General features: G+C 46.3%; 7 protein-coding genes across 11 annotated transcripts; 4 read left to right on the top strand and 3 right to left on the bottom strand.

Annotated features, from left to right (window-relative positions):
• Window positions 1–30: 30 nt before the first annotated feature.
• Window positions 31–3,263, top strand: LOC9654057 (ATP-citrate synthase beta chain protein 1). Of its 2 annotated transcripts, XR_002993946.1 has the most exons (17): window positions 31–263; window positions 317–419; window positions 525–590; window positions 672–795; window positions 849–983; window positions 1,035–1,095; window positions 1,154–1,230; window positions 1,284–1,439; window positions 1,499–1,627; window positions 1,678–1,810; window positions 1,869–1,996; window positions 2,050–2,155; window positions 2,200–2,276; window positions 2,343–2,413; window positions 2,464–2,748; window positions 2,811–3,007; window positions 3,064–3,263. XR_002993946.1 is itself a non-coding variant. In XM_024688017.1 (16 exons), the coding sequence occupies exons 1-16, from the start codon at window positions 164–166 to the stop codon at window positions 2,881–2,883; spliced, it is 1,824 nt and encodes a 607-aa protein (XP_024543785.1). In that variant the 5' UTR covers window positions 31–163; the 3' UTR covers window positions 2,884–3,032. The 2 variants fall into 2 exon arrangements, 1 of the variants encoding a protein (XP_024543785.1); XM_024688017.1 differs by lacking the exon at window positions 3,064–3,263 and having other exon boundaries at window positions 2,811–3,032.
• On the bottom strand, window positions 2,875–3,547 carry LOC112350952 (probable inactive dual specificity protein phosphatase-like At4g18593). Its single transcript, XM_024688019.1, has 2 exons — window positions 3,261–3,547; window positions 2,875–3,207 (listed from the first exon to the last, which is right to left on the bottom strand). Exons 1-2 carry the CDS (start codon window positions 3,454–3,456, stop codon window positions 3,032–3,034), a joined length of 372 nt encoding a protein of 123 aa, XP_024543787.1. The 5' UTR covers window positions 3,457–3,547; the 3' UTR covers window positions 2,875–3,031.
• On the bottom strand, window positions 3,405–4,979 carry LOC9654312 (zinc finger CCCH domain-containing protein 1). Of its 2 annotated transcripts, XM_024688018.1 has the most exons (4): window positions 4,886–4,979; window positions 3,951–4,828; window positions 3,532–3,635; window positions 3,405–3,485 (listed from the first exon to the last, which is right to left on the bottom strand). In XM_024688018.1, the coding sequence occupies exons 1-3, from the start codon at window positions 4,917–4,919 to the stop codon at window positions 3,537–3,539; spliced, it is 1,011 nt and encodes a 336-aa protein (XP_024543786.1). In that variant the 5' UTR covers window positions 4,920–4,979; the 3' UTR covers window positions 3,405–3,485; window positions 3,532–3,536. The 2 variants fall into 2 exon arrangements, with proteins under 2 accessions (XP_024543786.1, XP_002983022.1); XM_002982976.2 differs by lacking the exon at window positions 3,405–3,485 and having other exon boundaries at window positions 3,487–3,635.
• LOC9654056 (ADP-ribosylation factor-like protein 5) lies at window positions 4,974–6,323 on the top strand. Its single transcript, XM_002983079.2, has 2 exons — window positions 4,974–5,335; window positions 5,842–6,323. The coding sequence occupies exons 1-2, from the start codon at window positions 5,144–5,146 to the stop codon at window positions 6,223–6,225; spliced, it is 576 nt and encodes a 191-aa protein (XP_002983125.1). The 5' UTR covers window positions 4,974–5,143; the 3' UTR covers window positions 6,226–6,323.
• Window positions 6,324–6,336: 13 nt separating this feature from the next.
• LOC9654311 (mitochondrial import inner membrane translocase subunit Tim13) lies at window positions 6,337–6,772 on the bottom strand. The gene is made up of 2 exons (XM_002982975.2): window positions 6,639–6,772; window positions 6,337–6,575 (listed from the first exon to the last, which is right to left on the bottom strand). Exons 1-2 carry the CDS (start codon window positions 6,732–6,734, stop codon window positions 6,426–6,428), a joined length of 246 nt encoding a protein of 81 aa, XP_002983021.1. The 5' UTR covers window positions 6,735–6,772; the 3' UTR covers window positions 6,337–6,425.
• An 8,672-nt stretch (window positions 6,773–15,444) lies between these two features.
• Window positions 15,445–17,800, top strand: LOC9654055 (protein DA1-related 1). Of its 2 annotated transcripts, XM_002983078.2 has the most exons (12): window positions 15,445–15,605; window positions 15,673–15,777; window positions 15,841–15,892; window positions 15,952–16,105; window positions 16,162–16,297; window positions 16,361–16,444; window positions 16,504–16,623; window positions 16,679–16,891; window positions 16,969–17,028; window positions 17,074–17,186; window positions 17,261–17,319; window positions 17,382–17,800. In XM_002983078.2, exons 2-12 carry the CDS (start codon window positions 15,703–15,705, stop codon window positions 17,675–17,677), a joined length of 1,362 nt encoding a protein of 453 aa, XP_002983124.1. In that variant the 5' UTR covers window positions 15,445–15,605; window positions 15,673–15,702; the 3' UTR covers window positions 17,678–17,800. The 2 variants fall into 2 exon arrangements, with proteins under 2 accessions (XP_002983124.1, XP_024543874.1); XM_024688106.1 differs by having other exon boundaries at window positions 16,969–17,186.
• A 24-nt stretch (window positions 17,801–17,824) lies between these two features.
• LOC112351004 lies at window positions 17,825–19,843 on the top strand. Of its 2 annotated transcripts, none has more exons than XM_024688108.1 (4): window positions 17,825–18,179; window positions 18,489–18,940; window positions 19,000–19,119; window positions 19,322–19,843. In XM_024688108.1, the coding sequence occupies exons 1-2, from the start codon at window positions 17,845–17,847 to the stop codon at window positions 18,901–18,903; spliced, it is 750 nt and encodes a 249-aa protein (XP_024543876.1). In that variant the 5' UTR covers window positions 17,825–17,844; the 3' UTR covers window positions 18,904–18,940; window positions 19,000–19,119; window positions 19,322–19,843. The 2 variants fall into 2 exon arrangements, with proteins under 2 accessions (XP_024543876.1, XP_024543875.1); XM_024688107.1 differs by having other exon boundaries at window positions 19,184–19,843.
• Window positions 19,844–22,761: the final 2,918 nt, after the last annotated feature.

The raw sequence follows: 22,761 nt of genomic DNA, 5'->3' as shown, positions 1-22,761 counted from the left end.
AAATCTGGATGATATTCCTACCATTCTAGAGAGAAAGGCCAGGTAGTTGGGAATAGCATAGTGGGAGAAATTTAGGTTTAGTTTATTTTATTTTATTTTGGCGAGAAGAGCGCTGCGCGAGCGCGATCCGAGCAGCGCTCGAGGTCGATTGATAGGAGCCGCGATGGCGACGGGGCAGCTCTTCTCGCGATCTACGCAGGCGCTCTTCTACAATTTCAAGCAAAGCCCCATCCAGCGGATGCTGGATTTCGACTTCCTGTGCGGTAGGGGAGGCTCGTTTTGTGGAGATTCTAACGCCGGATGGCCGGCATTGCAGCGCGGGAGCTCCCATCGGTGGCCGGCATTGTCAATCCCGGATCTGATGGATTCCAGAAGCTCTTCTTCGGGCAGGAAGAGATTGCCGTGCCGGTTTATGGGAGGTGAGTGGAATATCCTTCCCGATATCTCGAAATCTCTTGCTTGTTTCGAGATCTCTGGTCTAGTTGGTAGCGACGATCTATTAAATGGCTCTTTCTATCCAACAGTGTCGTCGCTGGATGTAAGGCACATCCCACAGCAGACGTATTTATTAACTTCGCGTCGTTTAGGAGGTAAGACCTTCGTGTTTGTGACGTCGCGAGGAGAATTCCATGTAAGCTAATTGGTTGACCTTTGTCTTACGTGTTTTACAGTGCCTTTGCTTCGTCAATGGAAGCTCTCAAGCAACCAACGATACGAGTCGTCGCTATTATTGCCGAGGGAGTCCCGGAAGGCGATGCCAAAAAGCTGATAGCGTATGCCAGAGCAAATAACAAGGTACTCTGAGACTTGGAATAAACTTACGAGATTTGTTCTTCACTTGTTCATAGGTAGTCATTGGGCCTGCTACTGTAGGTGGTATGCAGGCTGGTGCCTTCAAGATTGGAGATACTGCTGGTACTCTCGATAACATCGTGAGTTGTAAGCTTTATCGCCCTGGGTCCGTGGGATTTGTCTCCAAATCTGTAAGTGTTCTTGGTTTTTATTCACTGACGATACGCCTGGGGCCCTTTCAGGGAGGCATGTCCAACGAGATGTACAACGTTCTTGCTCGTGCAACTGACGGGCTCTACGAAGGTTTGTCTTTTGCGTTGTCCTTGATTGATCTGAACCTTGGATTTATTTATCTCGTTAGGAATTGCAATCGGAGGCGATGTCTTTCCGGGATCTACGTTGTCAGATCACGTCCTTCGATTTAACAACATACCTCAAGTAAATCTCTTGTTTGTGTGTGTTTTGACGTGTTTATACTGTTTTGCCTGTAGATAAAATTGATTGTGGTTTTGGGAGAACTTGGAGGAACGGATGAGTATTCTTTAGTCGAGGCTCTTCAACAAGGAAGAGTTCACAAGCCTGTTGTCGCGTGGGTCAGTGGAACTTGTGCGAAGCTCTTCAAGTCTGAAGTCCAGTTTGGTCATGCTGTGAGTGCGGATCTTATGATGATTAAGCCAAAGTCTTAGACGCTCGTTCGTTTTGTCAGGGTGCCAAAAGTGGAGGAGACTTGGAGTCGGCACAGGGAAAAAACAAAGCTCTGAAGGAAGCTGGTGCTATTGTGCCAACATCTTTCGAGTCTTTGGAAGCCGTCATTAAAGACACTTTTGAGAAGCTGGTAAGTGCTCAAAAAACATTCAAGTTTTGCATTCTTATGGAGAAATGCAGGTTGCAAGTGGTGTAATTATTCCTGTGGCCGACGTTACTCCTCCCATTGTTCCCGAAGACCTTAACATTGCTGTGAAGAACGGCAAAGTTCGTGCTCCCACTCACATTGTTTCTACCATTTGTGATGATAGAGGTTTCAAAGCTATACTCTCCAAACCATATGGCGGTAATTCTGTTTACTTTTGCTGCAGGTGAAGAACCGACATATGCTGGCGTCCCTATTTCCAACATTATTGAAAAGGAGTTTGGCGTTGGAGACGTCATATCTTTGCTATGGTTTAAAAAGAATCTTCCTCGCTATGCCACCAAGTTTATTGAGGTAAGCATTCATTTTCAGTAAATTTTGTGGTTCTCCAAGTTTCCTCGACGCAGATGTGCATTATCCTGTGCGCAGATCACGGCCCATGTGTTTCTGGAGCACACAACTCCATAGTCACTTCTCGAGCTGGGAAAGACTTGGTTTCTTGCCTTGTATCCGGTAAAGGCCCTATATTTCTTGCATGAAGTAATTGTCGGTCGCAGGTCTCCTTACTATCGGACCAAGATTTGGAGGTGCGATTGACGATGCAGCACGCTACTTCAAAGATGCGTACGATAGAGTAAGCTGCCACACTATTCTCCCGCAAAGGAATAATTTGATCCTTCCTTTTTACTTTCCCATGCAGCAACTAAAGCCACACGAGTTCGTGGAGACGATGAAAAAGAAAGGAATTCGTGTTCCAGGGATTGGTCACAGGTAACTATAGGGTCATTTGGAGTTCTTACGCATACTATCGTGTCTCTCAGGATAAAGAGCCGTGACAACCGGGACAAGAGAGTCGAGTTCCTCCAGAAGTATGCTCGTCTCCACTTCCCCTCAGTGAAATACATGGAGTATGCCGTGCAAGTAGAGACGTACACACTGACCAAAGCCAACAACCTGGTGCTCAATGTGGACGGTGCCATTGGCTCGCTCTTCCTCGACTTGCTAGTCAGCTGCGCCATGTTTAACCAGCAAGAGATCGATGACATTGTGGAGATTGGCTACTTGAACGGCCTCTTTGTTCTCGCCAGGAGCATCGGTCTCATCGGGTAAGCTTCCTTCCAACTGTTAGAAGTTGTTCCAAGCTCTCAAACTTTGACATTCTTTACAGGCACACATTCGACCAAAAGAGATTGAAACAGCCATTGTACCGGCATCCATGGGAGGACGTTCTATACGCTTGATAAAAGGGGAGAGACAGGCTTTCCCTTATCTATTTGAAAATGGATTATATCGACAGTGCTGGGCTTCATTGGTGCCCGGCGGAGAAGAAGATTTGCTTCTCCAATGATAACTTCTCAGAGAAAAGTAAGCTCCCCCCTTGTTCTTTTTTTATTTCTCTCTATCGCTTACCACGAGTGTAGTAGCATCCAAACGATTCTTGTGGAGCTGGAACGCTGGATTCACCCAAGCTCCACAGCTACACTGTAGCCCCGACCAGTTAAAGCTCCCCAGCCTCGCCTGGCAGACGTTACACAAGAGCTTCCCTTCCACACTGCCATCTTGAACTAAACAAAGTAGACAAACTATAAGATTGCATGGTTTGAGGAGATGAGCTAACCTCCATTCATCCATTGCATTGGCTCCACAAAGATCGACGAGCACTCGCGCGGTTTGGCATCGTCGTTGTTGGATCGCTTCTTCCACGAGAAGAAGGCCTGCTCGCCGGAGCCTGGATCATGGCGCTGGACGCTCGAGTCGGTGGCTACAATTTGGCGGCACTTCCTGCAGCGGTACACGATCGACGCCTCCTCCATAAACCCTACTAGTTGGAGTGAAGAGAGCCCTAAGAAGAAACAGAGATTTATCGCAAAGAAAAAGGAAGACTTTACCACAGCTATGGCTTCCTTAGCTTCTTCAAAATGATGTGTGCTGTGTTGAAGAGCCCGTTCGTGGGCTTGTTGCACACAAAACACGATTTGTTCTTCTTGTAGTGCTGCAAAAAAGGAAAACTTTTAGCTCGAAAGAGAAAAAAAAACTTTAAAACTGGCACTTTGAATCAACCAGCTCGAAGAGAAAGCAGGACTTTTCGATCTAAAACTTGGAAGAAGAGAGGAAAAGGTTCAAACCAAGAAGGTGATTAAGAATCAACCAGCTCGAAGAGAAAGAGACTTCTCGATCTAAAACGCGGAAAAAGAGAACAAGATATAACGAAGGTACCAGCTCGAAGAGAAAGAGATCTAAAACTTGGAAGAAAAGAGAACAGAGATCTCGGACAAAAGGAAGAAGGAAGAACAAAACAAAAACGCACCTCGAGAGCACAGCTTTCACAGAAGTAGTGCTTGCAAGCCGTCACCACCGGATTCACAAACGACTCGCGGCAGATGAAGCACGCGAAAGGCAGCTCGTCGTCCTCCTCCTCATCCTCCTCCTTGCCTTCCACCATCTCCTTGATCCCCCTCATCAACCTCTCCTTCTTTTCCCGCTGTGCCTCCTCCCAGTCCCGCTCGAGCTGCCACCCCGACTTATAGTCCCCCCGGTCGTGCAAGTACTTGCAGGAATCGCCATAGCCGCAGTAGCCAGTCTCCTTGTAATCCTTGCAAACGTCCGGCTGGTAGTCGAACCTCACCGACATTCTCACGTTGGAGGCCGCGCGGAGAGGCCCGTGAGCCCCTCCAGCTTTCTCGGAGGCGATGCTGTTCTCTCGCCGAAACCCAGCGCGGTGATCGGTGTAAGCGTTGAGTCCCTTGTAGATCGCTGGCTTCTTCTCTCCTTTGTCCTCGCCTTTCTCCTTGTTGGTGGTGGCGTCGAAGGGATCGCTGGAGGATTTGATCCGCTTGGCCGCCGCCTGGAGCACCTTCTCGCGCAGCGCCCGCGCGTCCTTGTCGAACTCGGTCTCGGTCTCGAGCGCCGCGGTCGCGTAGCTGTCCTGGGCCTGGATCTCCTTGGAGGACTCGTAGAAGAATGTGTTCTTGCTCGTGCTGCCCGCCCCAGCCGCCGCTGCCTCGTCGGCGCCCGATCGCTGCGCTACTCCGGTCGTGAATCCGCCCTTGCGCGGCGCCTTTGGCTTGTGGACAACCGCGGATTTCTCCTCGTCGCTGCCGCTGCCCGCGCCATCGCCTGCCGCCTCTTCCTCCTGTGGCCGCTTCCTCAGATTCCTGTTCTTGGGAGGCTTCTTGAAGAATGTGCCTGGAAATCGAGTAGCGCAGCGATAGAACCGAGAATCCAGCGAGAAATCACACTTACAGTTCGTCGCCGTGGTCGCTTCCTCCGTCGCCATGGATGCCCTCCAAGAACCCTAAAATTTGAGAACACTCATACGCATTATAGCCGCCCTAAATACTCTCTAGTGGAGAGTTCTTTTCTGGGCCGGATTTTTCACTGCGAGGATCGATTGATCTCGATTTGTAGGAGCAGCGGCAGCAGCAGAGGCTAAGGCGCTTGGATCTGCGCGGTGTGATCGACTCGATCGATTTGACCTAAGGGAAGGGATAGAGCGCGGCCATGGGCGCTTTGATCTCTAGAGTGTGGTTTATGGTGTTCCCGGCCAAGGAGTATAAGATCGTGGTGGTGGGGTTGGACAACGCGGGCAAGACGACGACGCTCTACAAGCTCCATCTCGGCGAAGTGGTAGTGACGCAGCCCACCGTCGGCAGCAATGTCGAGGAGATTGTCTACAAGAACATCCGATTCGAGGTACTTTGTGTAGAATTCTCTTCTCTTTTTTTCTTCGTTTGGATTGACTTCCATCACTCTCCTGAATTCTCCTCTTTTTCTCTTCGTTTCGATTGGCTTCCATCACTCTCTGATCTTTGCATGCTTGGAGATGGATTTTCTTCTTGCTTCTCTGGTGTTTTCTTTCTAGAAAGTTTTCGCAAAACAAGGAATCATCTTTGCTTGGATTTCCTCTTTTCGATTTCTTTTGATACGATCTAGCTTTGCTTGGCTAACTTTTGTTCCTGCGGTTTCTTTCCTTCTTTCATTCTAATGGATCGATCTAAACTTGGAGATGGATTTTCTCTGGAAGTTTTGTGTGCACTCCTTTCTTCCTAGGAAGTTTTCTCGAATCAAGGAATCAGCTTTGCTTGGATTTCCTGTTTCTTTTGATACGATCTTCGTTCCACTAACTTCTGTTCTTGCGGTTTCCAACTTTTCTTTCGTTCTGATGGATTGATCGAAACTTTTCTTTGCTTTTCTCACAGGTGTGGGACTTGGGAGGCCAGGAGCGCTTGCGAGCGTCGTGGGTCACGTACTACCGAGGAGCCCACGCAGTGATCTTGGTGGTGGACAGCACGGACCGCGCGAGAATCGCCGTGATCAAAGACGAGCTCTTCCGGCTGCTCCAGCACGAGGACTTGCAGCAGGCGGTGGTGCTCGTCTTCGCCAACAAGCAGGACCTCAAGGACGCCATGGCTCCCGCGGAGATCACCGACGCTCTCTCCCTGCACACCATCAAGAACCACGACTGGCACATCCAGGCCTGCTGTGCCTTGACAGGCGAGGGATTGTTCGATGGCCTCGGCTGGGTAGCGCAGCATGTCACTGGAAACAAGACCGCTACCACCGCTGCTCCACCAGCGAGTTGAAAGAACCAAAAGAGATTTTTAGAACACTCGCGTACCAAGAGTTTGTGTGATCATTCTTATACTTGTTGGAAACGTCTAAAGAGCTCGTCTCGAAACCATTGCATCGCGAAGTAGAAAAGGGAGAGTCTGGATTCTCGAAGAGATGAAAGGAAAAATGGATTGAGAGAGAGAGAACAAGAGCGAGTATAAGACTCACTCACTCACTTGGTGGCGTTAAAGAGGGCCCTGCTCACAATCCCGGTGGCTTCGATGTAGCGATCCACGCACTTTGAAATGCAGCTGCTCTCGGATCCACTCAGGCTGCTGCTGGGCTTGGTGACACATTTCGCAAAGCATTTCTCGCGCACGGTCTAGAGATTTAGACACAAAAATCTATCAAACGGGGAGGAGCAGGAGAGAGGGAGAGAGCGTACCCCGAAGAACTCCTGCGCGTAGGCCTGCGCGAGCTGGTTCTTGAGCTGATCCATCATCGCGTCATTCGAGGAGGAAGAGGGCGAAGAAAAATCCATCGCTTACAGGCCCTAGGGTTTTTGGGCCAAAAGCCCTAAAACAAAAGAATGCGGCATGCCACGTAGGCAAATCCGCCACGTCACAATGCCACGACAGAATTCCCATTTAAAAAAAGTAGAGATCTATTTTGGGCTTTTCGTACCATAAGCATATATTCTTTTTTAGACAGAAGCAATGGAGTTAGAGAAGATAATCAAGGAGGAGGTGTTGATGCACTTGCCATCCCATGAGATCAGTATATAAGGAGTAGAAAGATTTTTATTGACTCGTCAAGGTTTAGTTCTCTCCATCACACACACCAAGCTGGATAATCCTGTTCTCTGACTAGTTTAAGAAAAAAAATCATATATTAGCTTGATATCTTTCTTAATCTTATAGCAATCTTTTTAACTTCCTATTGTTTTGTGCTACACATTGTGTCAAATATATAAAAATTATGTTTAGAAATTGTAGTGGGTTTTGTCACTATTGGCTGGATTTCTAAACACTCCAGTAACTTATGAGTTAGTGGGTTGAGGATTGCTTGATTCTTTGGCCTTTTGATTAACTCACTTAACTTTTATTTAACATATATATTTTTGCTTCTTATGAGGGCACAACCACCTCTAATCCTAATGGCAAAGAAGAGGCACAATAGTGATTGGTGATGGTAGGTTGTCTTTGATTCTAATGAGGATGGAGGAAGAGAAGATGGAGGTGATTGTGATCTATGATGGTGGGAAGGTGATAGTGATTTATAATAGTGATAATCAAAGCTATAATGATTTGTGATGACAATCCAAGCAAAAAAGAAGAGGCAATGATGTGAAAAAGAAGAAGTAAAAGCTTATTATTTTGTTTTGGGTTATTTAAAAGCCCTCCTCATGCCAACTTTCAGCTCTATGAAAAAAGACACTCACTTTGGTGATTATCCACCATTAAATTACTTGAAGATAATGTCTTGTCAATTCAAGCACTTTGCTTTTCATATGGAGGTAATTTAGTTTTTCACTTTTGCTTTAATAAGTGTTTTTAGGATTTAGTTAATTTTAACAGCAGCAACAAAGGTTCATGATGATGATTGAAGCAATGTAAAAAAAGAAAAAGAACAAAAATAAACATTCTTTTATTATAAAAGGTAATTTTATAAAATATGGTTTAAGCTGTTTAGAAGTCTTTGGCTCTTAGTTAAAGGAAGACAACATGGGTGTTTTCCTCTATTATAAAACTTAAAATAATTGTGTGATTCAAGAAGAAGAGGTAATTTATTTCAAGTAAAAAATATAATTATTTTATGCTTTTCAGGTGTTTATTTTCCCTATGATAAATACTAGGGTTTTTACATGAACAAACTTGATAAATTACCTAAAAAGAGCTTGTATTTCCAAATAACTTAAATGGCCTAACTCTGTATATTATAAATTTTTATACTATATATGGTTTATCTAACGTTTAACTGTGAAAGTAATCCACTTACTAAAATTTTAAATAAAAACCATATATAATTCTAAAGGTAGATGAAATAAAAACTTAAATAAAATATATATTACATGATTAATATAAAAATAAATAATTTTTATAATTTTTTATATGTAGCTCCTTCCATATATAATGCAAATGTTAGAATTTGCAACTATTTTATTCAATTGTATATTAGATTTCTATGATATAAAAATTAAAAAACAACAATATTTAAAACTTTAAAATAAGGAAATAATTTACTTTCCTTTTAAATACTTTTTTTACATATGTTATCAATAAAAAGCATATTCAGATCTAAATCTTACTTACCCTCAAAAGTATTCCCACACATCTTACATTAAATTTTGTTAACAATTTATGAATTGTTTATTGTTTTGGCTTCACTTTACGATAAGCAATTTCGATCTGTTATGATACATTTTATTCATCAGCCACTTGAAGTAACTTGGTTTGGGGGCGGTGTTTTAGAGTAAAATAGCTCTCAATATTAAGTTTGGGTTAATACCTACATAATTTTTGAAATTTGAAAAGAAATTTAAAACTGATAACGTCTATATAAAATTAAATTTATTAAATGATTATTGTGATCTAATATTGGGATATACACCACTTTGTTTATGGAAAAAATTGAGAAGAGATTGTATGTGATCAATACACTTGCAATCTACAAATCACGAAATTTATTCTACTATATTTTTATTAAATAAGATATTATTAAATTTTTAAGTTTTGTTTTATAATTTTTTTTCCTAAATACCCCTCCTATAAAAATGGGCTTTTATAATAGATAGTGATATAACATTTAAAAATGTTTAAAGAACTAAAATTTATATTATATATTTACTAAATGTATATTTTCCTAAAATATTTTATATGCTTGAAGTTTATTCTAAATTTCCTAAATATATAAATTTTGAAAAAAAAGTTTATAGTTATTAAAACAATATATTTTTTGAAATTTATTTATCTTTATCTAGAAAATTACTTATTCTATTAAATTTGGCAGTGTATCGCTACATCAAAGCCACCAGGATTGTGAGCAGAGCCCTCTTGAATGTGTGTCATGCTCTTTCTCTCCATCCAATCCTACCTTTCATCTTTCCGAGAATCCAGACTACTTATTTCTTTTTCTTGTGATCCTTGGTGATGCAATGTTTTCGATTAGACAGTTCCAACAAGTATAAGAATGGTCACAGAAACTCTTGGCACGCGAGTTCGCTTCTTTGGTTCTTTCAACTCGCAGGTGGAGCAGTAGCTTTGTTTCCAGTGACGTGCTGCGCCACCCAGCCGAGGCCATCGAACAGTCCCTCGCAGGATGTGCCAGTCGTGGTTCTTGATGGTGAGAGCGTCGGTGATCTCCGTGGGAGCCATGGCATCCTGCTTGTTGACGAAGACGAGGACCACCTCGTCTTTGATCACGGAGATTTTCGCGTGGTCCGTGCTGTTCACCACCAAGATCGGGCTCCTCGGTAGTACGTGACCCCTCGCAAGTGCTCCTGGCATATGTGAGAAAAAAAGAAGCAACAAACAGTTCCCAGAACGAAAAAGAAGTTGAAATCGCAAGAGCAATAAGTTAGCTTCAAAAGAAATTGGAAGGAGGAAATCCAAGCAAAGCTGTTCCTTGTTTGAGAACTTTCTCAAAAAGTTCCAGAGGTAGTAAGAAGAAAATCCATCTCTCCAACGGATGCAGGCGGCAGGTCTGATTTCCTCTACACCATCCCTGTAGAGGATGGCCGGATGGCGCTTTGTTCCCCCCGACAACAAGGATAGTTACCTCCTGAAATTCACGTTCTTTGAGCGAAGCTCGGATTTTGAATCCACAAACCAAGGTAACTTGTTTCCCTCTTTCTAGACGCAAGAAACCTACGAGAGGCTACGGGAATGCTGCATCTTCAAGCCTGTGTTTGCGTCCCCCCGTGGTTATCGTGTACATCATGCGGGGGAGTGGCGTCGGCATTGTATTAGCAAGATCATCCGCTGCAAGAGTGCAGTGAAGGACATCATCGCCGGAAAGATTGGTTTCCATGGCCAGCCTTTGAGCGATGTTCAGGATGGTTATTACGGTTGCCCCATGTATTACAATGCCAAGCATTGTGGTGTCATTGATGGCATGTTGTCCGGGTTCAGTGCTTCAAAACACGCCGTGCACCACAGCGTGTTGGCGTGGTGACACGAACACGGCCCCCAGCCGTGTTAACACGGGCTGTGTTCATTGACTCGGTCAATGCTCCAAAACACGGCTCCAAACACGGTTGAAACATGGTCAAATATTGTGTGACCACGCCGTGTTCTAAAACAATAGCTCATGTGGTTCTGCGCTTTGATGTTTTCTTGTCTTGCGATCAATAAAAAATTCTTGCGATCAATCAAAAATTCTTGCGATCAATCAAAAGGTTTTTCCAGCGATCTATGGCAATTTTCTTGGGCTGGGAATGCCCTCTCTAGGATTCTAGCGCTGGAGTGGGAGGAATGGCGCTTAGCCACGCCTGATTTCACTGCAAAAAATTCCTTGACTATCAGCAAAGGTTGATTATGAAAAATCAGCTTTGCCAATACAGGAACTTGGAGGGTAGTTTTGGCACCGGGGACTTTCAGATGGATCGTACAACAAAGTTTTGTGCAGTGGTGGGAGGACAATGGCTACTCAGGTCCAGATTTGCAGAGGTTGGCAATTCGAGTGTTTAGTCAGGCAAGTTCTTCTTCATCTGTGGAGCGATTGTTCAGCATTTTTGGGCACATCACTTCAAAGAAGAGGAATTGCTTAGCAGTGAGCCGGATTGCAGACTTAGTATTTGTGGCCAGTAATACCAAGTTGATAGGGAGCCACACTTCCTATGACAAGTTTGTGGGATTGAGCTAGACAGGAAGTATTCCTCAAATTACTGATGCTGATATTGAAGCTATGGAAGAAGAGGACAAAGACAAAAATGATGATCCTGCTAATGAGGAGCTTCTAGATGAGATGGAGCTATAAGTAGAATATTCTAGAGAATATTCGTGTTTTCACCCGTGTTTATCTGTGTTCATTTCCGTATTCCGTGTTCGTGTTCAAAAAATTGAATGCCGTGTTCGTGTTTGTGTTCGTGTTTTGAAGCTATGTCCGGGTTACTGGATTGGAGCGATCATGACTGCGTGTGCACTATACTGAATCGTGGAAATGATCAGCTTTGAGAGGAAAGCTTTGAATATCGTAGCATGCAGGAACCTCTTTGTGATCATACGCCAATCTATCGAGATCCCCGCTGGTGAGGAACATTGCCATTGCATCACGACCAGATCCGCCGCACTCATGCCCGGACACGCAAGGCTCAAGCGCATAGTGGGCTCCTTGGATTCTTCCAGTCCCGCCCAGAGCGATGCTGCTTGTGGATCCATCGCTGATGCAAGCTACTACCGCCACGCAGCACCGATCGAGCTGTATGGGAGGCTCGGCGATCTCGATTGGCATTTGATAGTATCCGCGACAAGAACACCTCCTCTGGCATCTTCTGCTGGAGGCGCTAGCGATCTTCGATGCAACAAGGCTTTGATACAAGATTATGAAATATCAACTTGCAAACCACGCTTGCACTCGCTCGCTGATCGAATAACTGGTTTCCAAGTATGCCTCTTCTACTCACCGGAAACGACGTTTTCACTCGCTCGCCTTGTATTTGATCTGGGAGGCACGTGGAACCTTGGTGCCCTCGGACAAGCAGCTGCTCGGGGCACTGCGTGACTGCTGCAGGGGGAAGCCCTTCTTCCGCAACTGGTGGACCGAACGCATGCTCTGGGGGCGACCTGTGGTGCGTGTTTCTTCATGCGTTTCTTCAAGAGCCCGGAGATCGCAAGCGAAATCGTTCTCAACTCCCAGATCAGCTCAGTGGCAAGGTTCCGCTGATGGCGAGATCCCAACCCTTTTGCGGAGAAGGAGAAGTGGCTCGAGTCGTATGGGACGCGATGGTGTGGCACTCCGATCTTCCACACAGCAAACCGGAGTGGGAGTACCTAAGGGATTGAAAACGAACGCCAATGTTTTGTTTTTTAGGGGAAGGAAAAGAGAAGAATCAACAAGATTTTTCCTCTACTTCCTCCTTGAAGCACAAAGAAAGAATTCTTCTTGTCGGTATGAAGCTGAGCTCCGAGTGCCGCGCTTGACACAGGATCATTGCCAAACCGGTAAAAATAAAATTCTACGCAAATACTAAGGACGTATAAAAGAAATAAAACAGAAAGAATCTTCTCCTAGTTGTAACACCAAACATAAGAAAAGCTGTGTGACTAGTTGTATGTTGTATGGTACAGTATTTCATGGGAAGCAACGTCTCCACTCTTATGATAGGCACTATGAGATTCATAATCCCTTGTTTCAGAAATCCGTTGCAAAGGATGTCATCAAAGATACTCTGTGCTAGAACACATGCTTGGAGAAGCTTGACTGTTAGACCATGAACATCTGGACTTTTGCGTAGTGGAAGATTTTCAATGGCTCAGGCCAGCTCTTCAATAGTGAAATCAAGGTTGCTTCCGTCCCATTCATGGACAATTGGTGGAGCAGTAGGACTGTAGAGATAACGAAGGTATGCCACCTAGATGTCCATGTAGGCTTTTGGAAAAGTTTTTAGGCAATGGTTGATGCTGTTTGGAGTTGTCATTGTTTGCATTCTCCCTGGCTAGAAAAGCTCATATCTTAAGCTTAGTGCACCTTTCGGGCATCAAGTGCTTCATGTTTTGCTTTTTACTTGTTTAACAGATGCCATTCTTGGCATTCCTGGCATTCTTCATCCCAAGGGTGTTATTGAGTGGAGTGTTGTGGAAAGGTGAATTGAGCTACTGTTGTACCACCAATTTCTATGTGATGGAGGTGGGGAATTCTCTTGGAGCAGTTGTGATAGGCAGTATCCTCAAGGATACTCCCAGTGGGCAATGATCCACTGTTCCAGGTCAGGCATGTATTGGAGATGAAAGTTTATCACCTCAGGTACCAAGGTGTGGTCTATGAGTGTGTAATCAATGGTATTATTCCCTCAACTTTTCTGACATGTATACCACCCCACATGGTAATGTACCATTGAGGGTAATCGAGTCGTGTGTAGAGCATGCCTCAATGAGTTGTTTTCCTCCATCTCATCCTGGCATGTGAAGTGTGGCACAAGGTTTCCCTCTTCGTCTCAGAGTGTAACTTGTGAACTCCCAGTGCGGGCATTCATATCCCTGAGGATCACCACTTTGGCATTATGTCTCCAGTCAGGAAGCTTGGTCATGAGAGGGACATAAGGCTCTGGCTGCTGACGGATCCAACTGGGAGGAAAATAACATAAGATCTGACATCCTTTTGGGCTGAAGCCCCAACCTTAACGTTATGTAGTGGCCATCTGGATCTATTTCCAGAAGCTGTGCATAGACTGCAATGCCTCTGGATCCTCTGTGTTGTCTGGGTTGTAATGACTCCTAGGCCAAGAAGAGAGCAAACTTTGGCAGGTGAGCCTCCTCATGCTTCCCAGGTTTCACCAAATGCTGCAACATCATACACGGGCCATCTCATGAGTACTTTGGGCCTTCCGGCCCTGTAGATTCCAATAGCCGAGATGGATTGTGTGTGGCTGGGCATACTGCAGAATGGTTAGAAATAGAAAAGTTACCAGAATGAGGGGTACATATGTAATTAATTTCAATCCAATTTTCAGCTGTTAACTAAACATCATGAACAGAAATCTATCCCATGGTGTTAAAGTTTGGCATTTGAGATAGCCTGTGAAACTTAGCCTTAGAGTGGGGTATTGCTTTCTCTTTGTTAAGAGGCTAACACTGTCATTGCTGGTGTTAGAGCTGCTTGTGAGGCCTGAGTTGGATGCAGATGAGCCTAGTCAAACTCCTTTAGATGCTGCTGGATTATGGTATCCTGAGAGGATTCCTAGCCCTCTGATTCTATTAGCCTATCTGATTGTATTAATTGATCATTTGGAAGGAGATGTAGCTTGTCTTCTGTTGACGTTACACCTTTTGTCTTTGTTTTTCTTTTGCAAGGCATGCTTTGGACTTTCACCACCTTTTGAATGAGCTGGAGTGTGGCTTGTTGACTGAGAGTTTTGTTGATCATATGTTGGCTGTGCATGAATCCAGGATGAGATAGTAACATTGGTAAGTAATTTGCATGAGCTAGTCCATATTGAGGAAGTGTTATAAGTACCATCTAGTTCTGTTGGGGAGGGGCCTTGTTTTTCCGCAGTTCTGGGAATTGGAGCTGGTGAAAAGGCTTGGATGGTGGTGTTAATGGCCCTGACATTGGTGTTTTTGGGAACCAAGCTTCAGATGCCATCAGCTGCTCTTGAAGGTGTTGGTTTTCCATAAAAGCAATCAAAATATAATTTTGTACATTATAATATTAGAATGGGGCTATCAATACAATAATTATGAGGGCTGGTCACACATCCAAGTATATTATAGTATCTTGGTTGTATTTTGGTGATGGTTCTCAAGAACAAGAGCACACTTGGTCAACTCTGATGTTTCTGGCTAAGATCTAGAAGACCTTGGATTTTGGACGGTGGTTACCAGGACTATACTAGGATAAAGTAGTAGGACGCGTTTCTGAACTCCTCTCTCAGTGAGGATCATCATCATTATCATATTGCTGCTAACGCCACTGGTGCTGGGAATTCATCCTATTACCTCGCACCTTCAACTTCTTAAATAGCTTGTTTGAGAATGAAGATTGTGCCATGAAAAGGTAAGAACTCTTCAACTTCTAGTACTTATGAATCATCACCTACAATCAATTCAAGACATAAAATATGCTTCACGTAAGAGTGACTTGCTATGCATAGATTTAGAACAAATACTAAAAATATGACATCCTGAGTCTTTTAAATTCAAGTGGAAAAACGTTTTTATCCTTACAAAGGTAAGTTCATTAATTCTTTAATTTTGATTTAATGATCAATCTCTAGTTATTTGTTAATACATTAGAGTTATGCCTAGGATTTCCATCAAAGGTAAGCAAGAGTAAAGATTAATTTCAAAGCAAACATCTTTTAGTAAGAAAATAAATAAACAAACCAAACAAATTATTTACACTAAAAATTTAGCGAATAAACTTTAATTATAAACAAATTTAAGATTTAAATCAGAATATACCTTGATATTCTTGGTATATTCGTTACACCTAAACGTGATCGAGCGATGCATAGATCGAACGGCTGCGATGCGTCCATTTCATCTGAAGTTAAATTTTCTTTCTTATATTTTTTATTTTGTTTGTAGGTCGTAGTAGCGAGGAAATGCCGCGGAAGGCGAAGCGCATTAGGAATGCCTAGTCGGGTCTGTGATCGCGTCACGGCGCGGGAGCTCCAGATTTCCAGCAGCCGATCGCGAGGATTCTCATTCCAGCGCTCATCGATCGATCGCTTCTAGGCTTCCGCCATATCGAGGTGAGATTGGAGGTTTCCCTGTTTGCCACTGTGATCTAAATGTGGCGGACTGTTCATGGATTGCCAGGGTTTTAGATTTTGGGACGAGCTCTCCACAATGAAGTGGTTTGATAAGATTTTCAAGCCATTGCACCAGAAGGTTCATGAAATCTCCCATAATTCGTCCTCCGAGGTACTTGTGCTTCTTTCCTTCGTGTAAGAAACAAGAATTCTAGACAAAGTATGCGTGTTCTAGGCGGACGAGGAGCTGGATCGAGCCATAGCTTTGTCACTCAGCGATCACTATGGTAAATGTTTAGATTGAAGTTTTTTGGTTTCACTGGTGACGAGGTTTTTGCCTTTCCAGACGACAAGCCTGCGGCAAGAGACAAAGGCGCCACAGACAACGACGAGGCATTGGCGAGAGCTTTGCAGGAAAGTTTCATCAGTGAAGGCCCCTCTGGCTTCTCCTCTGGCTTCTCTTCTGGCTTCCCATTCGGTGGCGATGGACGAACACGCAGGTAGCTTTCTGTGTTACAAATCTTTGCGAGGGTCTCTTCGTCTAAATGCCTCGCAGGTTTTCTGGAGCTCATGTGTGCGCACGATGTAAAAAGACCATCGGACCTGGACGTTTTCTAAGCTGCATGGGAGGTTTGTGGCATCCGGAATGCTTTAGATGCACGTCGTGCAACAAACCGATTTCGGGTTCTGAGGTATGGTCTTGGTTTTACGTTGTTGGTTTCTCGGATTGTATAAGCAGGTGATCTTTTATGCAGTTCTCGGTGTCTGGAAACGATCCTTATCACAAAGATTGCTACAAGGAACTGTTTCATCCTCGGTGTGATGTCTGCAACTTATTTGTAAGGGCGTCTCGACAAAGTATCTTGTTCGTGCATTTATGTTGGTTTTTGTTCTTCAGATACCGCCAAATTATTCTGGCCTGATAGAGTATAGAGTTCATCCTTTTTGGGGGCAACGATACTGTCCTTCACATGAAGATGACAACACGCCCCGTTGTTGTAGCTGCGAGCGTTTGGAGGTAAGCAAACATGAATCGATCTGCGTTGTTCTCACTTTGCGATGTTTTCTTGAAGACGAAAAACAACAAGTACGTAGTTCTAGACGATGGTCGAAAGCTGTGTTTGGAATGCATGGATTCTGCCGTTATGGACACAAACGAAGGGCAGCCTCTGTACCAGGAGATTATCAACTTCTACGAGGGCATGAACATGAAGATAACTCAACAGATACCGATGCTTCTTGTTGAAAGGCAAGCACTCAATGAGGCTCGTGCACACGAAAGTAATGTTAGTAGATTCTCGGCTTTCTTTCCTTTGCTTTAGTTCTTTCTCTCCTTTTGCTAAGAAAATTTGTGTTCTTGTAGGGACATCACCTCACCGAGACTCGCGGATTGACTCTATCCGAAGAGCAAACTGTTACCTCTGTAAGTGGAAGTTTTGCTAGAGCTAGACTCATGAAATGCTTGCAGGTGTTTAGAAGACCGAGGAGCCGGGGGTTTTTTGGAGAGATGAGAACGGAGTCGATGAAGCTCAGAAGAAACTGTGAGGTGACTGCCATTCTGGTGCTGTATGGACTCCCCAGGTAAGCAAAAACAATATTGTTTTTGCTACACAAACCATATCGATGTCTAAAAGTTTCCTCCGATCGACAATTAGATTGCTGACAGGATCCATTCTCGCGCACGAACTAATGCACGCATGGCTCCGACTGAACGGTAAAGTTCTTCGCAAGCTCAAAGTTTGCAAAACTCACTCAAAGCTTGTGGAAACGTTCCAGGATACCCGAGCCATTTGAATCCGGTGGTGGAAGAAGGCATTTGCCAGGTGATGGCGCACACTTGGCTGGAGTCGCAGATTGGATCGTCGAGCAGCTCCTCTCACGGCGCTGCCAAGCCGGCGCCACACCAATTCGACACGAGCAAGCTGCGCGAGTTTGTGATGCACCAGATCGCAATGGACCCTTCCCCGGCCTACGGCGATGGCTTCCGGATCGGGCAGAGCGCCGTCGTCCAGTTTGGACTTCCCAGAACTTTGGATCATATCAAGCTCACGGGCGACTTCCCCGTATCGTGAGACTATGATCCGCCGACGTGGCTCGTACGGCTCGCCACGTCTATAACCACGCGGACATCACTTTATTGGTGTGTGCTTGCGTGGCAGATCTTTTCTTGCCAACGCGGACACCACTTTGTAAAACCCCTTAGCGTGTCACTTCTCTGTTCTTAGGGTTTATCGTGGCCATGGCGAATGTGGCTTCTTGCTCGGCGTTCTCGGCGCCTCCCGCGCGAATGGGGGATCTCTCGATGCCGATGGTTGCAGTAAGGGCTAGAGCGGGGAGTCAGATTGGAAATGCGCGGTGTCAAATGGTGGGATTTAGAGCGAAGAGAGCGGTGAGCATTCCCTATCGGGGGCTTGGATTCCCAGCGCAGGATTACGTCAAGGAGGTGGATCGCATCGTCCGAGTGGCGTTCCCGGACAGCTCGAGGATTGAATTTGTGGGCAACAGCACCTGGCGCTCGCGACTCCGGCCCGTCACTTTCTTTAGCGTGTCGGCAACACCAGTCTGCTACCTCAGGTAAGATTTCCCGGACGCTACCTTTGAGAGAGCCTTGTAGCTCTTCTAGCTCGCTTGGAATGTTTCTCTTTGTTTCTCCGAGCTAGATAAGTGACAAGGAAACTGTGAGTGACAAAGGAAACTTACTTGAGTGTCGATCTAGAAGAGCTCGCAGTGTTTCTAGCTAGTGATCTATGATCGTCTCGATGACGTAGAGGGAGTTTGGACAGCTCTTCGTGATCCATTCTAGAGAACTTTGTTTTGTTTCGACTTGTCTTTCCTGTAGAAGTGCTAACTTCGCCATCTTTTTTACGTTTGCGTTTCTCGCAGGGTGTTCTACCGGGAATCAACCAAGACTTTGGTGCTGGAATCGGACAAGCTGGTGCTCGAATTCATCGGACTGCCACCCGGCATGAACGACGACATAAATCTACAGTTTTCGCTCGGGGGTGATCTTGGTGCGCAGTCGTCCATCGCAAGCAACGCGAGCAATGCTGCCGGTCGCTTCCACGGCTCCGTTTCGCTGGGGCTCGACTGTGACTTGCCGTTGCCTTTCTCACTCATGCCCGAGGCCATCGTTCTTCCTGTAGGCGACGGGATACTGGACCAAATACTTGGCGCCATGGAGTTTGCGTTGCTCGACGGGCTCCTCGCTGACTACAAGCAGTGGTGTCGAGCAAAGATGGCCCGGGAAATCCAGGAAAGGGAATCAGCGGCAACGACGTTTCCAGCAGCGGCATCGTGAGTCGAGAGTTTTGCTTGGCCACGGACTTGCAATCGAGGCAAGAAAGAAATTAAGATTTTGGTTCTTTTGTCTGCTAACTTTTCTTGTGCGGTGCAGTGTATAGTAATTAATCCGCGCGGAAGCAGCCAGAGAGTAGCTCGCTCGAGCTTTGTCTTGTTGTTCTTGGAAGTTCTTGCGAGTTTAGCGGGCAGCGACGAAGTCCACCGCACTATACAGGTACCATTTTTCTTTCGACTTTTGTACCTTATCGTGAACATACACTCTCACACAACGCATGTAGGTAAGACGAAAATTCGATCAAGCTCCTCGAATTCTTCGCCAGAGGTTCTCTCTTTTCTCCTTTCTTCGTGGTTGGAAGGAATTCTCTCTTTCATTCTTTTTCTTCTTCGAGGACTAACCGCCGGTTGAATGCAAGTAGGCTATCCGATCGTCGAGAATCGAGAGCTTTCCTGGGATGGCTATATATTTCTTACGAGCGGATACGATACTGATACAGGAGATATACTCTTCAAACTTTTACCGTTATGGTGAAAGTAAAGTCCCTTCCCCCCAACGAACACAAAACTTATGGACTCTAAAAGTTTTAAGACGCGATTCAACGCTAGCTAGCTAGCAGCAGCAGCTCCCGAACGATCGACCAAGGGTCATTAAAGCGCGCGCGCGAGAAAAAAGAAGAGTTTTTTTTATAGAGTTTTTCTCGCGACGCAGTAGCGATGGAGGTGAAGAGCACGTCGAGCGTGCATGGTGGCCGGTTGGATCAGCCATTGGATCTTCTCATTTGTTTACGATCCGAGGGACAGCACTTTGCAAAAGGAGAAGAGCTCACGCGTTTCTTGCCGAGCGCTGTGTGTAAGAGCCAGAACAATCAAAACGATGAGATACAAGCTTTTTGTAAGAACCAAATCTTCCATTCACGAATTCGAGTACATATTATAAGTCAGTCGATCGATCGACCGCAAAACACTGTCACGCAAGGAAAGAGAGGAGAGAGGGAGAAGAGAAAACGTTGGTGTTCTTCGCGTCAATTATGTGATGAGAGAAAGTAGAAAGATGGCGATCGAGACTTGCCTGAGATCCCGCGAAAAGAAAAGTTTTTAGCGAAGCCTCCCTCGAGCTAAATCTTCGCCATGGAATCTTTTTCCTTCCTCCCAGCACTGTGTATGAAGCTATGGAAAAACTTACATGTAGTAGCAGTGTGTCACGTAAATCCTTTCACCCCGAGGCTTTGGAGAATTCCTGGCACACTTTGCGACGATGACGACGACGACGTTCCTGGAAGGAGGAATCGAAAAGTTTGTGCGTTAGAAACTTTGCGCCAACAAAAGTGAGATCCACAAACCTTGGAGAGGAGGAAGGCATCATCTCGAAACAAAGTGCGAGGATCCCGGAAAACATGACTGCTGCTGCCGCTGCTGCTGGAATCCTGGTTTTTAATCCTGTTGTTCTTTGTAGTTGCTTTCTTTTTTTCTTTTTTTTTTCCTGTTGGTAGCTGGGCTCAGTAGATAGCACACGGATCGTGGATCTGTTCCGGGAGACAATTCACCGAGCGGCAATCCCCGAGAGTCTGGCCATAGTCCCCGATTTGGCAGGCACCCGGCATGTTGTTCCACGAGCAGCACGAACTCAGTTCCCAAGATGCTGGAACTTCATGACTGGTCTCGGTAAACGAGCCATGAACCTCCTGGTGATGCTGATGCTGATGCTGTTGATGGTGGCCGTCGTGACGGTGAAGATGAGAGACTTGACTCTCCTGCTGCTCCGGCTGCTGCTGCTGCCCCGTAAAACTCCCCAGGAAATCCGATGGAGCGATGTGATGGTAGACTCCTGTTCCCGGATCCATGAAGCTGCCGCTGCTGCTGTTGTCGTTGCTCTTCCCGGGGCCACTTGAATGATCGCCTTGCAAGCTGTTGTGCTGCTGGAGACTGCTGACTGCTGCAATTGCTGCCTGCTCGTCCATGTTGTACATGTCTGCTTGATGAGGAGGCGACGGCCCAAGTTGGTACCACTCGGCGCTGGCGGTGGCCGCATCAACGCTTACGAGACCGGCAGCGGCAGCTCCACCATCACTGGCTGCAGCGGGGTGATCATCGGCACGGCCATACTCTTGAATCAGAGTGGAAATTGCTTCCCCGTGGCCAGGAGTGTAATGAGTGTGCTGCTGGGACGGCAAGCCGTGCTGCGGTGTTGCGTCGTCGTGTGGCTTCACAGCATTCTCTGAAGGAGGCCACAAGCATTTGTTAGCTCAGAGAGAAGCAAGTAAAGCCAAAGCTCCACAAACTTACGCATTTGTTGCTGGAGGTTGAAGAAGTGGTGCATCGCTTGTGCCGGAAATGGCTGCTGCTGCTGCTGCGGAGGCTGGCCGCTTTGCTCGGCCTTGAGCTTGTTGTATGCCTCCAGCAAACTTAAGCTCAAGCTCTCGCAGCCATGATGCTGCTGCTGCTGCTGCTGCTGCTGCTGTGAGGTGGTACTGACTTTGAAACGATTTGGACTGCTATTGATCACAGAGCCAGGCGTAGTGATGGCCGAGTCCGCCGACTCCGTGGACAATTGGCTTGAAGGGAGCTCCAGCTTCAGGCCTTGGTCATGGTGATCCACCACTGGCATCACCAGAGGAAGAGGCCTGGAGCACGAAGTATTGATGGTGTTGATAAAAGAAGACCCATCGTGACCATGAGCAGCTCCTCCGCCGCCGTGATCCATCTCGTTGGCGGCGTTGGAGGCCGAGGTTCCGGTGAGGTAGAAGCCATGGTGCTGGCGTCCAGCGCTGCTGCCAACGTGATAAACTTCGCCCTCGTGATCTTGTTGCAAGAAGAGCGAGCTGCCGCTGAGATGGTGTGGAAGGTTGTGGTGCTCGAATCCCGGGTGTGCACTCGACCAGCCCAGTGCTTCGCAATGCTCGGTGGCGGCGGAGCTTGACGAGGATGCTGCTGCTGCCGCGATGAGCGCCGCGGTGAGAGCTCGAGGATGGCTCGAGCCCATTCCTTGCTGCTGCAAAGCTTGCAAGGTGAGGCCATGGAATTCGGACCTTGGCTTGTCGGAATTCTCCACGAGTTTGCTTCCCAAGAGGTTGAATCCTCCATAGAACGAGCTTGGAACGGTGTTGGAAGCGTTAATGTGGTTGGTCGATGAGTTGGAGCTGTTGATGGCAGCTTGGATGTCTGGAGGATAGACCGGGAGCCCTGCTCGCTGCCGACGCTTGATCCGGGTGTTCCAGTAATTCTTGATCTCGTTGTCAGTGCGTCCTGGCAACTGGAAGTAGCCAAGAACAAAAAATTAAGACAAGAAAAAACTCTTATTTTTCCAAACAAAACTGGAGAAGATAGAGCTCGAGGATGGAAGGCACGAAGAAGAACAAGAACATCGCAGCTAGAAATTTACACTGCGAGAAGATCTCAGCGAACGCAAGCAACGCAATGAAGTGAAAGAAATACTCCACACAGCCAGGAATTCCTCGGGCAAAGAACACGCCATGAGCATCGGTATTTCAAGAAAGATTTCTTGGCGAGCGAGGAAGCGATCGATCAAGAAGCCAGGGATTGTGGAAGATCGCTCACCTGAGTGGCCATGCGAGCCCATTTGTTGCCGAGCTTGGCGTGGAGCTCGATGATGAGCCGCTCCTCCTCGGGCGTGAAGGCGCCTTTCTTGAGATTGGGCCGGAGGTGATTCGCCCAGCGCAGCCGGCAGCTCTTGCCGCAGCGATACAGCCCCGACTGCTTCTGGACGTTGTTCCAGTTCCCCTCGCCGTGCTTCTGGACGTAGGCGACGAGAATCGAGTCCTCGGCCGACGTCCACGGTCCCTTCTTGAGCGCCGCCGTCGCGGCCGAGCACGGCGCTCCCCCGTCGGAGTGATCCTCACTG

Source organism: Selaginella moellendorffii, unplaced genomic scaffold (genome assembly GCF_000143415.4).
Source record: "Selaginella moellendorffii unplaced genomic scaffold, v1.0 SELMOscaffold_56, whole genome shotgun sequence".
NCBI classification, from domain to species: domain Eukaryota; kingdom Viridiplantae; phylum Streptophyta; class Lycopodiopsida; order Selaginellales; family Selaginellaceae; genus Selaginella; species Selaginella moellendorffii.
Note: the sequence above shows the minus strand (reverse complement) of the source record. Positions and strands in the feature narration are given on the sequence as shown.

What these genes read in the sequence shown, in the direction of transcription:
- LOC9654057 (XM_024688017.1), top strand. Translation starts at nt 164, where the DNA reads ATGGCGACGGGGCAGCTCTTCTCGCGATCTACGCAGGCGCTCTTCTAC. An exon ending in AAGTCCAGTTTGGTCATGCT is followed by an intron (nt 1,440 to 1,498) that starts GTGAGTGCGGAT and finishes TCGTTTTGTCAG; the next exon opens with GGTGCCAAAAGTGGAGGAGA. An exon ending in ATGCCACCAAGTTTATTGAG is followed by an intron (nt 1,997 to 2,049) that starts GTAAGCATTCAT and finishes TCCTCGACGCAG; the next exon opens with ATGTGCATTATCCTGTGCGC.
- LOC112350952 (XM_024688019.1), bottom strand. Translation starts at nt 3,456, where the DNA reads ATGGAGGAGGCGTCGATCGTGTACCGCTGCAGGAAGTGCCGCCAAATT. An exon ending in AATGCAATGGATGAATGGAG is followed by an intron (nt 3,208 to 3,260) that starts GTTAGCTCATCT and finishes TACTTTGTTTAG; the next exon opens with TTCAAGATGGCAGTGTGGAA.
- LOC9654312 (XM_024688018.1), bottom strand. Translation starts at nt 4,919, where the DNA reads ATGGCGACGGAGGAAGCGACCACGGCGACGAACT. An exon ending in AGCGACCACGGCGACGAACT is followed by an intron (nt 4,829 to 4,885) that starts GTAAGTGTGATT and finishes CTCGATTTCCAG; the next exon opens with GCACATTCTTCAAGAAGCCT. An exon ending in GTGAAAGCTGTGCTCTCGAG is followed by an intron (nt 3,636 to 3,950) that starts GTGCGTTTTTGT and finishes CCTTTTTTGCAG; the next exon opens with CACTACAAGAAGAACAAATC.
- LOC9654056 (XM_002983079.2), top strand. Translation starts at nt 5,144, where the DNA reads ATGGGCGCTTTGATCTCTAGAGTGTGGTTTATGGTGTTCCCGGCCAAG. An exon ending in ACAAGAACATCCGATTCGAG is followed by an intron (nt 5,336 to 5,841) that starts GTACTTTGTGTA and finishes CTTTTCTCACAG; the next exon opens with GTGTGGGACTTGGGAGGCCA.
- LOC9654311 (XM_002982975.2), bottom strand. Translation starts at nt 6,734, where the DNA reads ATGGATTTTTCTTCGCCCTCTTCCTCCTCGAATGACGCGATGATGGAT. An exon ending in ACGCGCAGGAGTTCTTCGGG is followed by an intron (nt 6,576 to 6,638) that starts GTACGCTCTCTC and finishes CTAAATCTCTAG; the next exon opens with ACCGTGCGCGAGAAATGCTT.
- LOC9654055 (XM_024688106.1), top strand. Translation starts at nt 15,703, where the DNA reads ATGAAGTGGTTTGATAAGATTTTCAAGCCATTGCACCAGAAGGTTCAT. An exon ending in CCCATAATTCGTCCTCCGAG is followed by an intron (nt 15,778 to 15,840) that starts GTACTTGTGCTT and finishes TGCGTGTTCTAG; the next exon opens with GCGGACGAGGAGCTGGATCG. An exon ending in GTCACTCAGCGATCACTATG is followed by an intron (nt 15,893 to 15,951) that starts GTAAATGTTTAG and finishes TTGCCTTTCCAG; the next exon opens with ACGACAAGCCTGCGGCAAGA.
- LOC112351004 (XM_024688108.1), top strand. Translation starts at nt 17,845, where the DNA reads ATGGCGAATGTGGCTTCTTGCTCGGCGTTCTCGGCGCCTCCCGCGCGA. An exon ending in ACACCAGTCTGCTACCTCAG is followed by an intron (nt 18,180 to 18,488) that starts GTAAGATTTCCC and finishes CGTTTCTCGCAG; the next exon opens with GGTGTTCTACCGGGAATCAA.